Source organism: Falco peregrinus, chromosome 4 (assembly GCF_023634155.1).
Source record: "Falco peregrinus isolate bFalPer1 chromosome 4, bFalPer1.pri, whole genome shotgun sequence".
Classification (NCBI taxonomy): Eukaryota; Metazoa; Chordata; class Aves; order Falconiformes; family Falconidae; genus Falco; species Falco peregrinus.
In genome coordinates this window covers 1,056,044-1,070,242 of record NC_073724.1, presented here as the reverse complement: position 1 = coordinate 1,070,242, position 14,199 = coordinate 1,056,044, and the positions used below count along the sequence as shown (strand labels likewise).

The window sequence follows — 14,199 nt, the reverse complement described above, 5'->3', positions numbered from 1 at the left end:
GACTCTTCTTTTAGCCCATCCTTTTCTAACTGTGGATATGCGATTCTGTCTGTTTGAAGTATTTCATACCTCTTCAGAATGAAAACTTACTCCTGTAAATCAAGGAAATGCTGTTCCATTAGAGGTTCTTAAAGATTTTGTTTAAGAAATCACAAGTTTTTCTTCTAGTATTTGGCTCATGTCTTGATGGAAGTTCTAATTAAGTTCACCTGTATGCATTTTTCTGCAGAGAAGCTATTCTTTCCTTTTTTTCCAGACATATATTTTAGCCCCAAAGTTCAAATTTTTAAGTGTGGTGAAGAATATAGTAATTAGAGCTAGTTAATTGTTTTTCAGATTAAATATAAGGTGGTAATTTCCAAAACTTGACAGTATCTTTGAAGGCTGAAGTTCTGCCTACACATTCATTGACTAGTTCTCAATTTATGGTTTGAAAATATTGGTTTGATGCTAGAAAATGGGGCTTGGGAATCTGTCATTTACTGCAGTTAAAAGGCAGCTTTAGAACATCACGAATGCCATTATTGTCTCCTAGGAGCAGTGTTCGGTTTCTTTTGATAATACAAAGTGACAAAAAATTGATGTATGATTTATTTGCTAGGAAAAGTGTATCTAAGAAACCACAATTTAAATGCTGATTTATTTGGATGTGATTAAAGTGATGCGTTCATATGCATTAGAGAGAGTGCCGTAACATCTCAAGATAGTTTCCATCTCTGATCTTAGCTCTCCCAAGACCAGTTCTGGGACCCACATCTTTTCCTTCTCTGGAAACCATGAGGACAGTGATGGGTAAACAATGATTCCATCATATTTTATATCATTATGGCAAAACTTAAATAAGAAAATAAAATTTAGTCAAAACCTTTTGATTCTTTTTTTCCTGTTAATGGCAATGCCAGATGTGTTAGTGAGGTGGTCAGTCATTTATATAAATGATAACAAGGAGATACTTAATTGTTAAACTTCTTAATCCCTCGTTGCAATTTTCCACTCTGTAGGACTAGTTCACTAAAAGGTTAACTGTTTCTATTCAGCACAACTCAAGTAGGCCACCCTGATTTGAAAACGTGATAATATTGTAATGAATGCAAATATTTATATCAAAAAGCTGAATGTAATATGGGCTTCATTCATTTAAAAGCCTGTACTGACATTGCTTTGAAAAAAACCTGTTCATCTGTAATATCTGAAGGCAGTTTTCTGGTTTTGTCTTAGTTACTCAGAGACCAAAGCTGAAATCTACTTCTCCTTACCTTGCAAGCCAACGCACAGTGGAGGGTAAATATGATGTTTTCTTTTTTTTTTTTTTCTTTTCCCCTGGCATCACTTGACATAATTTTCATCTGCTTTGAGCAATACCTATGTTTGTGAATGCATTTTGGCTTGCGAAAACACTTGCCATACTAATGACATGATTCTGGCATTTGAGCCTGTGCTTTTTTCCATCACTTGAAAAATCACTTTTTGCAGGGACAGCTGGCAAAAAGAATTTGTCACGCAATGCCTATGTGTCTCTAGATGTGGGTTTTATTTTGAAAATTCTAGAATGAAATATTCCAATATGACAGAAACATAATTTTACTTCTTAGTAAAAATGCTGTGGTATAGAGGTCTCATATATGCCTTACAGGACATCAATGCGTTTTTCCCCTTTTGTTAAGCACTTATGTTCAAACTTAATGAATAGGCATGTGCTTATTGGCTTAGAGACTAACCTAAAGGAGGAATGGGAATTTTCAGATGTCATGGGGAATGGTGAGGCATTCTGTAGTTGGTTCTTTGTAAAAATAAGAGTAGTAACAACAGTAAGAAAATAGCTTTTTGCAAAAAAATTATTGAACTTCTAAAAAGACTTGGAGTTATGACTGAATACCAATATGGTAATGTGCGATTTATTCCTTAATTCTGAAAAAAGGACCTATTTAGTATTTGTAGTTGCTTGCATGAGATGTAACCACCACCTGTCATCTTGAATTCTGAATACAAAGGTGTGCCTCTTGGCTCCCATGTTCAGTTTGTAACAACTGCTTTTGGGGCATCTTTCAAGGAAATGTAAGGAGTGTTTTGGTGAAGTAGACATATAGCCATTTTTCTGCTGATGGAGAGGCATTTAGCTACTGAATTTCTAAGAATATTGTGTTAGTTTCAACCACGGCAAGAGAGTTGGCTGCCGATTTGATCGCTAAGTCAGGAGCTATTGCCAGGAGCAGGGGTGTGTTGCCCTAAATGCAGAGTTTTGGGGTGTTGTGAACCAGTGATGCTTGTGCTGCTGCGGCGAGACTGTGAGGGCATCTCAAGGTTATTTCCGTGTGTGTCTGTAGCAGCCCAGAGACTGGACCTGGAATCCGCCTCCCCTGCTTCACCGGGAACCACAAGGACTGTGATGGGTAAATAGCCAGTGATCCCCTTCCTACGCTGATGGCTTTGGCAACGCTTTTCTCTGCAGCCATGAGCCTGTTCAGACGTTTTTGGTGTCCTCAAAGGTGATCCACACCACAGCTGGTCCCTTTCAGCTCGTTGTCAGGAATTGCTCCATCTGCAAGCATTCTGCTGGCTTTTTTGGGGTTCCACTTCTAGGTGTCCTCTGTCACCTTGGGCTGCCTATGCCAGCTGCGAGGTAGTGTCATGCTGCTATGGGGGTGATGCTGTGGCGTGGAAGCCTGCCCCAAGCAGGGCCGCGTCTCCTTGTTTGTAGCTCTCTCTTGATGCAAGTCATGCAACAATAGCCCCTCTGAGGACCTGAAGGTGGGTTTTGTGTTTGATCTTAGCTACTCGAAGACCAAGGCTGAAGTCCACCGCTCCTTCCTCACTGGCAACCCAGAAAACCCTGACGGGTAACTAGAAAAAGCCTTTCTTTTTCCATTTCCCCCTTTCTCTGTTGCCCCCCGTCACGCCTCCCACCCCAAACCACCTGGCATCCTTGTCATCTTCCATGGAGAGTATGAAGAACTGTTGGTGCAGCTTGCTTGCCAAAGCACTTGCCGCGCTTGCTCTGTGATTCTGCTGTTCGGTCCCATGCTTTTTCCATTGCTGATGGGCATTTTCTGCAGGGACTGAGGGATGGCTTGTGCAGGGGGTGCACTCTTGCACTTTGCCTTCAGCTGCCATTCCCCTGCTGCTTTGTGTTTTGGTAGCGGGTCTTCCTTTCTCTGGCACACTCAGGTACGACAGCGTTCTTAGGAGGCAAATTGCATCTGGGCTGAGTGGGGCTGGCGCAGGGGGCTGGCACCGCGGTTGAGCTGCCCGCCAAAGTTCCCTGGTCGAAGGGTGCAGCCCTTGGTTGCTTCACCGCTGACTCTCAAGGTGGCTGGTTGTCATCTGCCCACACCTTTACATTGCCGTCACCTGGAAGAGGGAGTGCCCTGCTCTGCTCTACTGCTGCTTTTGAGGTCACGTTAGGGTTTTAAGAACGATGCCTCTTTTCAGCTTCTGGTGAACCTCAGCACGTTTCTTCAAAGTTCAAGCACCGGCAGCCTTTGGTGCTTGGCCGTGCTGCCGACCTGATCTGGTAAAGCTGTTTCTTGCAGATCCGGTAACATTGCAAGATGGGAATTGTCCCAAGATATGCTGAGCTTTTAGCTGAACTGTTATTTTTCTTGGGCCTAGACTGGGGTGAAGTGCAAGCGTAGAGATGGCATGGCCGTACGTGAAAGGCGGTGTTTGCTTATGGCATTGGATATGGCCCGTGACGACAATGGGTGGCGATGCTCGTGGCGATAGCGTCTTGCACACTGGGAGGTGTACAAGACCAGTTCTGCAGCCTGGGAGTATTTTTTGGCCCATGAGGTATCAAAAGCTTTATGTGAACAGGCTGGCAAACCCACAGACGTGAAGCTGAGTGCGAGTTGAAGTGTAATGACCATATTGACATATCCTTCCCATTGAGATGCAGTTGAATCGTAGGTTACCAGATGGGCTGGCCGTGTTTCTTGGTGTCTCAGTCTAAGAGGTTGAAACTTAATTCTGAAATGTGTTTTTATGGCACTGGAGAAATCTTGTATTTTTGTCAACTGTGTATCATGTAGTTCTGCGTCTTCTCCAATAATGCTGTAATTCTTGCCTATATTAATCTATTTGCGGTCCTTCTACCTTCTCTTTTGCAAGAAAATGCTTTCTGTGTATCAGGTACTGTACATCTCTCCTCTGTTACCTGTATTTCAAATAGTGTTTTCAAACCAAGTTTTTGTATGTCACGTCTTGTCCTGCAAGACATAAGCAAGTCTTTCTTTGCCTTTCACCTCTTTTTTTTTTTGTTAATTTTTATGTTCTTATTTTTCCATCATATTGTCAGATGTCTTTGAATATTTCTTCGTATTTCTTGCAAGAGCTTCTTCATCATTTGCATCACTAGTGGATCTTCACACATTTACAGTAGAAAATCCATTCTATGTGCGTTTGAGACCTTTTCCTCTCTGAAGCCCATAGTTCCTTAGTAATAGGTTGAAACCTGTTCAGTCTATAGGTTCAGATGATGCCAAAAAGAATTTTTTGTTTTGTTTTGTTTTTCAGCTTCACTGGACTCTCATCATATTACTTTCCTGTCCCAAACATCTGCATCTGCAGAAATATCAAAAATAGAGGCTTAGGTTTTGGTTATGGGTCAAGGTTGTTACAGTTACAAGTTGTTTCCTCTGCTTGCTGCTGTCTGAAATGGGCTTTTGTCTGCAGTGTTTGGTATTTAGGCTCATACAACGACACAATGTTATGCTGTGGTAGAGGATCAAATAGAAAAACCACAAGAATTGGTATTGGTTTGGTAGTTTAGAACTATTAGATATAAGGATCACTAGCTAGATGGAGTCAGTGTCAGTTGCAAAGAGGTATGTATTCTTTGGGACATTTTACCCTAGGCAATGTTTTGTTCGTCATGCCATACGTGTTATTTTGCAGTTTTCTTGATTACTAAGCATTTTTTTAACTTATATTATCATTTCTGCTTGGAACTTTTCTTACCGAGGATCATAGATGTTGAAGATTAAATTTGTATTCATATCAGAGGTATGAATATGCAAGAGATGAGAAGGAAAATGATCCTAAATCTGCCAGTCAATATTTCAACAGTATTTTTTTGAATTTTCTGCCTCATCTTCAGGCTCTTCAGTATGTCATAATGATTGTGTTAACTTATGTCAGTTATATAAACTATCAAAATTTAATTTAAATTACAAACTGCATGATGTGTAGTATATTAAAACCTATAACTCAAAATACTGTCATCTGTAAAACCAAAACAAGCAAAGTGTTGGCAGTAGTAATACCTCTTTGCAGAAATTCATATTAGCATATGTTTTAAGTATGTAGGTCTCTTACTACAGGTGCAGGTGAAGTGAAAGGCACAGGGGGTTTGATGCTGCATGTGCGCAGCTCAATTGAATGCTGTTGATAAGTCTGCTTTTAGGGGGACCACAGGTTCTGCCAGGGTGTCTCAGGCATGTGTGACTTGTTCAAAACTGTGAGGTTTTGTTCATTTCAAGTTGGAAATCTCGTGATGTTGTATTATAGTGATATTGGCATCTTGCAAAGCAGTATAAAGCAATCTTAATTTTTCTGATATCCATGCACCCCCACCCCCATTTCTGCACCAATATGAATCTCTCAGGGTTATTTACGTTTTTCTGCAGTTGCAAGTTCAGCTGACCTGGAAAAATCTATGCCTCCACTTTCCAGAACACCTCATGTGCTAACAACAACTATGGGTAACAGCAATGCATTGGTTTTTCAGCTAAACCACTTTAGGTGTTTTGAAAGCAATTTTGGAAATGCTTTTCATCCCAGATACTTTGTTCATCTGCCATACGTGTCTTCTGCTTGAGTCATGATTGTCAGCATAGGCAGACAAAGTACCCTTTTTTACATGACAGTTTGTGCTTACTACTGAGAAACTCACCTGAGCATGTTTGTATTCTTACGTTTGTCTCTCAAAAAGCTACTAGGGCTATTTGGAGGTATAAAATGAGGTAATCTTAGTTTAATAATAATAGTAATAACAATAATGCATAAAGCTTAATAAGAGTCTTAAAATTGCTTGTTTTTTTCTTTCAAGCTTAACTGTTCTGCTCTCAGAGGGATACAGACATTTATATAGTCTATATTGTTTATACCAGCATAGGAATCTTTTTCTTATTTCTTGCTGTTCAGTGATATTTTTTTTAATTTATTTTAACCTTGTTTTATATGTGTACATATTTAAGAATTAAGATAGTCTTTCTTACAGAAATATGTTTGCAGTATTTTTTAGGGTTTTTAGATTATATTTTTTCTCCTTTTTTGGAGTGCTTTATGCTCACAACCATGGTGTTAGAAGTTCTTTTATCTTTTTATTTTCGGGGTTGCTTCAAACTACATAGACCGTGCTATCTAAAGTAATAATAGCTTTTGTTGGCCAACACTTTAGTTTTAGTTGTCATTTTAAGCACTGGCTTCATCTCCCACTCTAAACCAGCACTGCTCCGTTGTCAAGGTAAGGCATGCTTATTGTGGGTGGACCTCTGCATTGCAAATTAGGTATGTTATAACCTATAACATTTTTTCTTTGTTCTTATAAAACCAAAAAAGTTTTGTGTAGAATTAATAATTATAGATACTATGACTTCTTTTCTCTGTAGCTTTCAGTGGTATTCAGCCTGTTCTTTCAAGCCCTGTGACACCTAGTAAGCCTGAAATAGCAGATGCTGTACCAGGTACAATAATCTACCTAGATCTTAATTCAGGAGCCTAAACCACACTCTAAAACTCACTGAAATGTGTACACTGTTAATCTTTGCTTTCTGTGCACATTTGGATTGGAGCCTAACACCTGAATTTTGAATTTAGATGTTAATGGTTGAAATTGGTGCTTTCTCACACTTCCACTGCATATGGCAACTCATAGTCAGGTGACTCTCCTTCAGTATTTTGAAAAATGTGCCACACAGATAATGGAGAAAACAGTATTTATTGTCAAGTAGTGCTGTTGAAAACACTGTGATGTATGCTGAAAGCTGCTTTCTGCTGCTGTAGCTTTGTTTAATATATTAAGGGGAGTGTATCCTTAACAGCATGAAGTTGGTTAACAGTTATAGACACTCAGCGCTTTTGGACTAAAGCTGTAGTTGGATCAGTTGTCAGCTTTCTACTCCAAATTTCTTATGGTTTTAATGTCTATTTGGTTGTTCAACATGACCTCTTTGTTAAATCCCTACATTTTACACCATACCTTCTCCCTTAAGTAGTGGACCAAATTTTCAAATGCTCAACTTAAAATCTTACCTCACAGTCGTTGAGATCCAGACCAGTTGCAGTGAAGGCAGGAGAAAATGAACACTGAGAATTTCTGCCCATTACAAACACCATGATTTATAGTCACTGAAGCTCTGTGCAGTTCAAAAGATTGAATTTCTGTCTAATGCATACTAAACTGATAAGTGTCCAAGCATTAGTAAAGTATTTGTTCTTGTAAAAACAAATTTGGTTTTGCTTATGAAGGAAGAGTTTCTTCCATTAGGTCCTTGCTCTCTTATGACTGTGTCACCATTCCTTCCAACAGCAAGAAGTGAATCCATTGTGGAATCTTTTACAACTAAAACTACTCGTCCTTTTCAATGGCCAAGGGTAACATTAGGTAATGTTGTTTTCAACCAGTGAAAAACTCTGTGTTTGTTTTGAGCTCTTCATCACATATCAATTCATTTCTTCTAGCATATCATTTCACATGCATAATCATTTTTTTTCCTGGTTATAGAGTCTTGTTCTTCCATTGTCATTAGACTGATTCTTCTTGATATATCTCTGTATGAGAACATAGTTCAGAATGGTTTTACTGTCCTCAGAGAAGTAAAACTTGCCACCTGCATGAAAAACACCATCATCCTTTTGTTAGTGTTCTGTCTCTCTCTTTTACTCTCATGCACACGCATGTGCTATCTTACTCTCTGATATGAAGAGCTTTCATACTGGACGTTTTAATTGTTTTGGAGACATAAAATCTATTTCTGATCAATGCACAGCATTTCAATATAATCACCATTCCACACTTTAAACTGATTTCACCAGATAGCTTTGGCATTTCATACTAAGTTGTCTTTTCTTCATTATAAATTTGTGACATCGCTGATTGTTGTGGGAAACCCTTGTTAAGCTTTTTTGATTGCAAACTGAGCTCTTTCTTTCAGCTCCAAAAGAAATACCAATTATTCCTTCTAAACTGAAACCGTCTGCTACCCCAGAAGTACAGCATGCGAAACCGGGTAATTGTGCACACCATTTTTATAAGCTGGTATGCAGAGAGAGATGTTCACTAAAAGCAAAACTTGCTAAAGAGGACAGGAGCTATGCAATACATAAGTGTCTTGACTAACTCATCGTTCTAAAATCGGACATTTGATGTTGCCTAACAAAAGGAATAAGAGTTAAGCACATCAGTTTCATGCGTTTGGGTCCAGTGATAAAAATATAAACTAGTTCTGTAACCTTTTTGAAGGACTGGAAAGGAAAAAACCTTCTTCTAGATGGCACAGGTTTGGTTTTTTTTCTATCACTTACATAAACAATATATATGATTATTATTTCTATAATTTCCTTTGCCAGTCTCCATCTCCCACTTTCACACAAATGTACTATGGCAAAGGTGGCATCTTTGCTAGCCACAATAGTTTGTTGATTCAAAGTAAATTGCTACTTGTGTGATCAGTAAGTCTTCCTGCAGGGAGCTCAATGGAAAGGATTGCCATTTTAGTGTAAGTAGGAGAGCTTTCTCAAGGTACAAGGGGAAACTTTCATATACATGTGAAATTCATTCTTTGAGCATCGGAGCATTATCATCATGTCATGTCTTTTTTTATTTTCTGCTTTTTTGATCAAAAAATAGATGTCTGAACTCATTTTCTTCTGATTTTGGATTAAGGGAGATGTATTTGTCTCCTTTGGTGATTTGGGTACTGGACCAATAAATATTATGGTGTGCATTACTAGAGCACTAAAATGTTTCTGTTCTCGTATCTTATAGCAGGTCAGTAAAATACAGGAGTTGCCTTTGGTGTCTTACAATTGACTACAGGCTCTGATTTAAGATTTTCAGCAACATTTTTAGGCATTTCCCCTTCAGTATAGATGCTCTGGTATTTGTTATGGACAGCAATCTTTTCTTCAGTCAGAGCCTTCATCTGTCCTTTCTCACTATTCCCCCGTAACAAAAGAAATGTAGCTGTGGATTGAATCAAATAATGGATTCAAAATGTCCTGAGAATATAAATATGGGGAAGGAGCCTTAGAAGCAAACTTCCACACATAGCCATGAGCATACAGGCTGTAGTTCTATAGGAAACAAAACTTAAAGGAGTATAGGGTGTTATGCATAAGAGTAGGACTTAGCTGCATGCTTACCTAGTCTATTTAAAATCAAACAGACCAACCTCCTGAACTACTGGAATGATACACTTTTGGCTTACTGCTGATACATCTACTGATCTATTCAATTACACCTGAATTTTTCTCTTCTAGCCCCTAAACCACCAGTTCTGGAGCCTAAAACTTCTCAGACTGTTGAACAACCAAAAGCAACTCTAGGTAATACATGTTTCTGTAGCTGTTGGTCATTCCTCTGCAGTCCAAGCAGCAGTTTGTACTCTGTTACTTTATCTCATAGCTTTTACTGTATTTAATCCATTTCTCTGAGACAGGAAAAAAGTTAGGAAATAAGCATTCAGAAACAGCTTTTTCTAAACTTGGGAGAAAAAGCAACTTGAGTTTTTTTCATACAGTTTTACTGTTTCTATAGTGTAGTAAAATTTTGGGGATCAGAATTGTCTTCCATTTTGTTGGGAGTTTTTCTACAGCAGCACCTTTACATGTACAAAATCATCAGAAAGCCACTGGAAATAAAATTGAAAGACCAAGTGCAAGGTTGGTATTTTGAATGTTAGTCCTAATTAACTCTCAGTGAAGGATTCCTGTGGCACAAGGTGAATGTGTTAATTCTACTGTTCTTTTTTGAATCCTTCTGAATGTCACTTCGGCTTGAAAAACACCTTCGGTCATTTCATATGTCTGATTCTGCTCTGTTCTTTTGGTAAATGTCATTTGCTCTTCCACTGTATCTATTGTTACGAAACTTTTTCGTAGAAAGCAGTTTCATAGCAGTGCTTTATAAACATGAACAAAATTACTGACTATACTACCTGAAACTTGCTTTCAGATTGTCAGATTAACAGTCATATTTAGCTAATTACAGTTTCAACCCATGCACATTTGTGGGGAAGAAAGTTTCTAGGATGGTTGCTCTTAATTTTTACCATTTAGATGATGCTACTTCTTTTTTATTAACAGAATTCAGTGACTACAGATATGAAGCAGTTCCCTTTTTTATTATTTATTCCTTTACAGCATTGAATTTCTTTACAGTGTTGAAAATCGAGGACGTCTTTGCATATTTGGTCTACATACGTCTATTGATAGTTTAAAATCAACCTGCATTTCAAAAGAATTAACAGAATTATTATTTTTCCACTTGCAAAAATTAATTTTCTGACTTAATGAGAGGAACATTTTGATGTGATTGTAAGCTACAATTACATATTTTAAATCTAATTACTGACTTTTCCAGGGAAGAACAAGCAGAGATTTTGCTGGGGTAGTGATGTCAAGATTTTTGACAAGGCTTCTTAGCAAATCTGATTTTGCCATTTGCGTTTGTTCCCAGTAGCCATTTGTTGCTTCATTTTGGGCTTGAAGAATGTGATTTTTATGTGATACAGTAGAAAAGATAACCTTATAATCCAGTATATTTCTTTCAGCTCCTAAAGAAGCAAAACTCATACCTTCTGCATCTAAACCTAGACCAGCTGCCAGACCCAAAAAGCCACGAACTAAACCTGGTAACTAACTTCCACAGCAAACATATTTTTTAACGTATCACTTAAGTATTATATGTTAGTTTAAATGTATTCTATGTGAAGCTCAGCATTCATTATCAGAAAAATGGACACTGAGGGGAGCTGTGCTCTATGAGAAATAATTGAACCAAAAGAATTTGAAGCAAAGCAAAAAAACTTAATTTTTATATCCCAAACCAACAAGTTGCATGGCCTGGCATTGAAGCATTTTTTTCCTGCTTTTCATTTCAAAATAACAAGTTTTCCAACTTAGTTCAGTGCAGGGTTCAGAAAATGCAAATTCTCCAGCTTTGCTGATGGTTATAGCATCGTGCCTAGAACCATAGGGTTTGTGTTGATTCAATGATCATTAATGCATATGTAGACTTACCTGAAACAGGAAATGAGTGAAATTCTGCTCTGGAATGTAGTGAAGGCCTATTTTATGATGGCAAAGGAAATTGCACCTTCACACCAGGGTTAGATTTAGTCTATGATATATGTCAAAATAAAAGGTAAGTGGCATTTTCTGGACCCGAAGAATAAGGGAATATAGTTACAAAGTTATTACTGGTGTTACATGGTTTGTAATGAAGTTAGAAAGCTTAAAATTGCATAATTGTACATTTTAAGAATATATTACTTAATCTTGGAAGAGATCAGGCAGTATTATTAAATTCTTTCCAGATTATCTGGTTTATTTTTTTGCTCATAAAAATAATTGCTGTCTGAGACCAAATAACTCCTTGTGAAAGTTGTTAATTAAATTATAATTATGACTTGGAATTTTCTCAAAAGAGTGCACATAATTAGTCTTTCATGGTGATTACAGCTCCTACAATATTTTTAGTGTAGGTTATCCAGTATTTTATTACTAGAATTATCACATTTCTCTCTGCTGTAGATGCCAGTGTCTGAATACAGATCTGAATCCTGCATGGTTTTCATTTGTGGTTGGGTTTCAGGGGTTTTTTTAAACAGCAGATATAAAAACAACTCATTTGGAAACTTACATAAAATTCTTTTACACCCATGGACTGTCAAGATAAACACTATATTGATGTTATAGCTATATAACAGGGTTTTATATAACTACAAAGAAAACTACAAGATTCCGTATGTGTGTGCGTGCCTCTTGTTTGTCCTCTCCCTGTTAGTGTTTTCACTGATCCATCAGATGGAATCCTAAGAAACTTTTTTTAATCATAATTAAGCTTGTAATGATCTTGCTGTAAGTAGGTGTTTGTGAATTTGGCATTTGTTCTGATGGGACAAATGGTGATATTCTTGCTCAGGAATTATTATGTGAGGCACAAACTATACAGTGCATGGGAATAACCTGGCTTTTAGGTAGGTGGCAAGCTGGCCAAAGAGCAGGATCCCCTCTGTATTCCAGCGTCATCTGGAAATTCAGCTTAAATGAGAAACTTGTGTCATGACAGTGGTTGTCACCTTTCCTTAACAACAAATCAAAATAATGAGGAATATGTGCCGTGTTGATACTGGATCACTGACTTACTAATGACCCACTTTGGGTCAAACAGAATTCCTGGAAGTTTAATTTGACTCTCATTGTTAGTAAGACTTCTGTACTGTTTCTGGTAAAGTATTTCTCTTTTTGGAGTGGAGAATAAACTTAATTTTAAAAACTCCCAAAGTTATAAACAGTTTTCAGTGTTTCCAACCAACCAACTGTACATTCAAGTGAAAGTTTGCAGCTTCATTCTTTTTCTTGGTATTAGGTATTTTATTCTGTTGCCTGCATGAAAAAAAAGTTCTTGCTGCCAGTGTGATCATGTCCAGCCATTGCACTCACTTGTACTGTTGTTAGCATTCTCTAAACATACGAAGTTTCCTTTTTTCAGGAAAGGAAATGCTAATGAATTTTCTACTGTGCATCCAATGGCACTGCAACATTTTCTTTCCAGAAAAGTGTAAGAACAGCTCTTTATAACAAAACTCTGTTGAGCCCCTGTAGATGCATTATAAATTTGCACTCTTGTGCCTCTAGTACAGAATGCTAGTTCTTACTATTTGTAGATTTCCATAATCTCAGTACAGTACTGAAGTTAAGATAGCATAGTGTTAGATTGGTGCATACGTGTAGTTGTTCCTTTTACAGTCTTATCTCCGTTACCAGGACTGTGAGGGTCGTGGAAGCACTTCTAAACATGATCTACTGAAGCACAGTGTACCAAGGACCATGCCTTCTCGGCCCGTGGAAACTGCCTGATAACTTGGTGCATGGCTCTATTTTCTGTCCTTCACAGCCTCAGCTTACCTGGTTGCTCAGTGCCTACAACCTAATCATCTGATAAATTGTTAAATAATATTGAGAGTAACTTTTGTGTCAGTCCTCCTATACTGTCTGGGAGTTTTATTTAGATGCTATGTTTTCACAAAGGTCAGAGGAAATGAAAGGCGTTTTATTTCCTCCCAATCTTATTCTCCTCTTGTCATCATCCCAAGAAATTCATCTCCCAGCTCTACCTTTTTGTCTAGAAAATCTACATCAAATGTGAATTATACATCTATTAATGAGCTTCTTTTAAATAACCTGAAAATAAACCATTACCAGAGACTTTCAGGATTGGGAGGAGGATGACAATGTTTAATTTTGTTTGAAAAAAAACCAAAGAAATTAAAAATAAAAGACAGATTGGAGTGATTCAAGATCATCAGAAAAACAGGCTACAATGTATATATGGTCCCAGGTTAGTTCTGGAAGAATGTGCAGAGTACCTAACGTGTAGGTTAGTATGCCTGTTACTGGGTTTCCCTCTCTGGATTTAGCGCAGAGCGTAGTGCTGAGGATGGGTACGTTATGCAGTACTCGCTGCTGCCATGTGTAGAAAAAGTCTCCAGTTGTTAGATAGGTAAGAATTCCCTGCTGATCTTTGTCAGGACAGAGCAGCACTTCCAGATGCGACACTTCAGAGAACTTGGCAAAGAACAGAGATCAGACTAGTGAAGGATTTTTCCATAGTTGCTTATGTGTATTCTCATTGTTCACCTTTTGACCCCACCTAGTACCAGAGCCCTGGGAGCAGGGACTGATGGCACTGGTTGGGTTGGATTTGAGCTTTTTTTCTTTTTAAAAAGAACAGGGCTGTCACTTCATGTGAGCCACTTCATGCATTACCATTTTAAATGACTTGGCTTTAAAGGGAACTGTCCAGAGGAGAGATTTACCTACTCAGCAACTGTTAGTTTAAAGATCTGATTCCCAGACAACATAGGAAAACTTAATCGTTGCTCGTTGTCAGATTTTTTTTTCCAACTTTTCAGTTCCCAATAAAGCTGCTTCTTCAAAACCTGAAGCCTTTTTGCATCCAGAATAGCCTATGAC

General features: G+C 38.0%; 1 protein-coding gene across 1 annotated transcript in view; it reads left to right on the top strand.

The window, feature by feature from the left end:
• The window catches only part of ABI3BP (ABI family member 3 binding protein), a 166,127-nt gene that overhangs the window by 89,874 nt on the left and 62,054 nt on the right, over positions 1-14,199 (top strand). Inside the window, 11 exon segments of the mRNA XM_055802732.1 lie at positions 727-792; positions 1,219-1,281; positions 2,325-2,390; positions 2,772-2,837; positions 4,513-4,602; positions 5,625-5,699; positions 6,609-6,683; positions 7,529-7,603; positions 8,154-8,228; positions 9,481-9,546; positions 10,773-10,853. Coding sequence (XP_055658707.1) covers positions 727-792; positions 1,219-1,281; positions 2,325-2,390; positions 2,772-2,837; positions 4,513-4,602; positions 5,625-5,699; positions 6,609-6,683; positions 7,529-7,603; positions 8,154-8,228; positions 9,481-9,546; positions 10,773-10,853 — 798 coding nt within the window.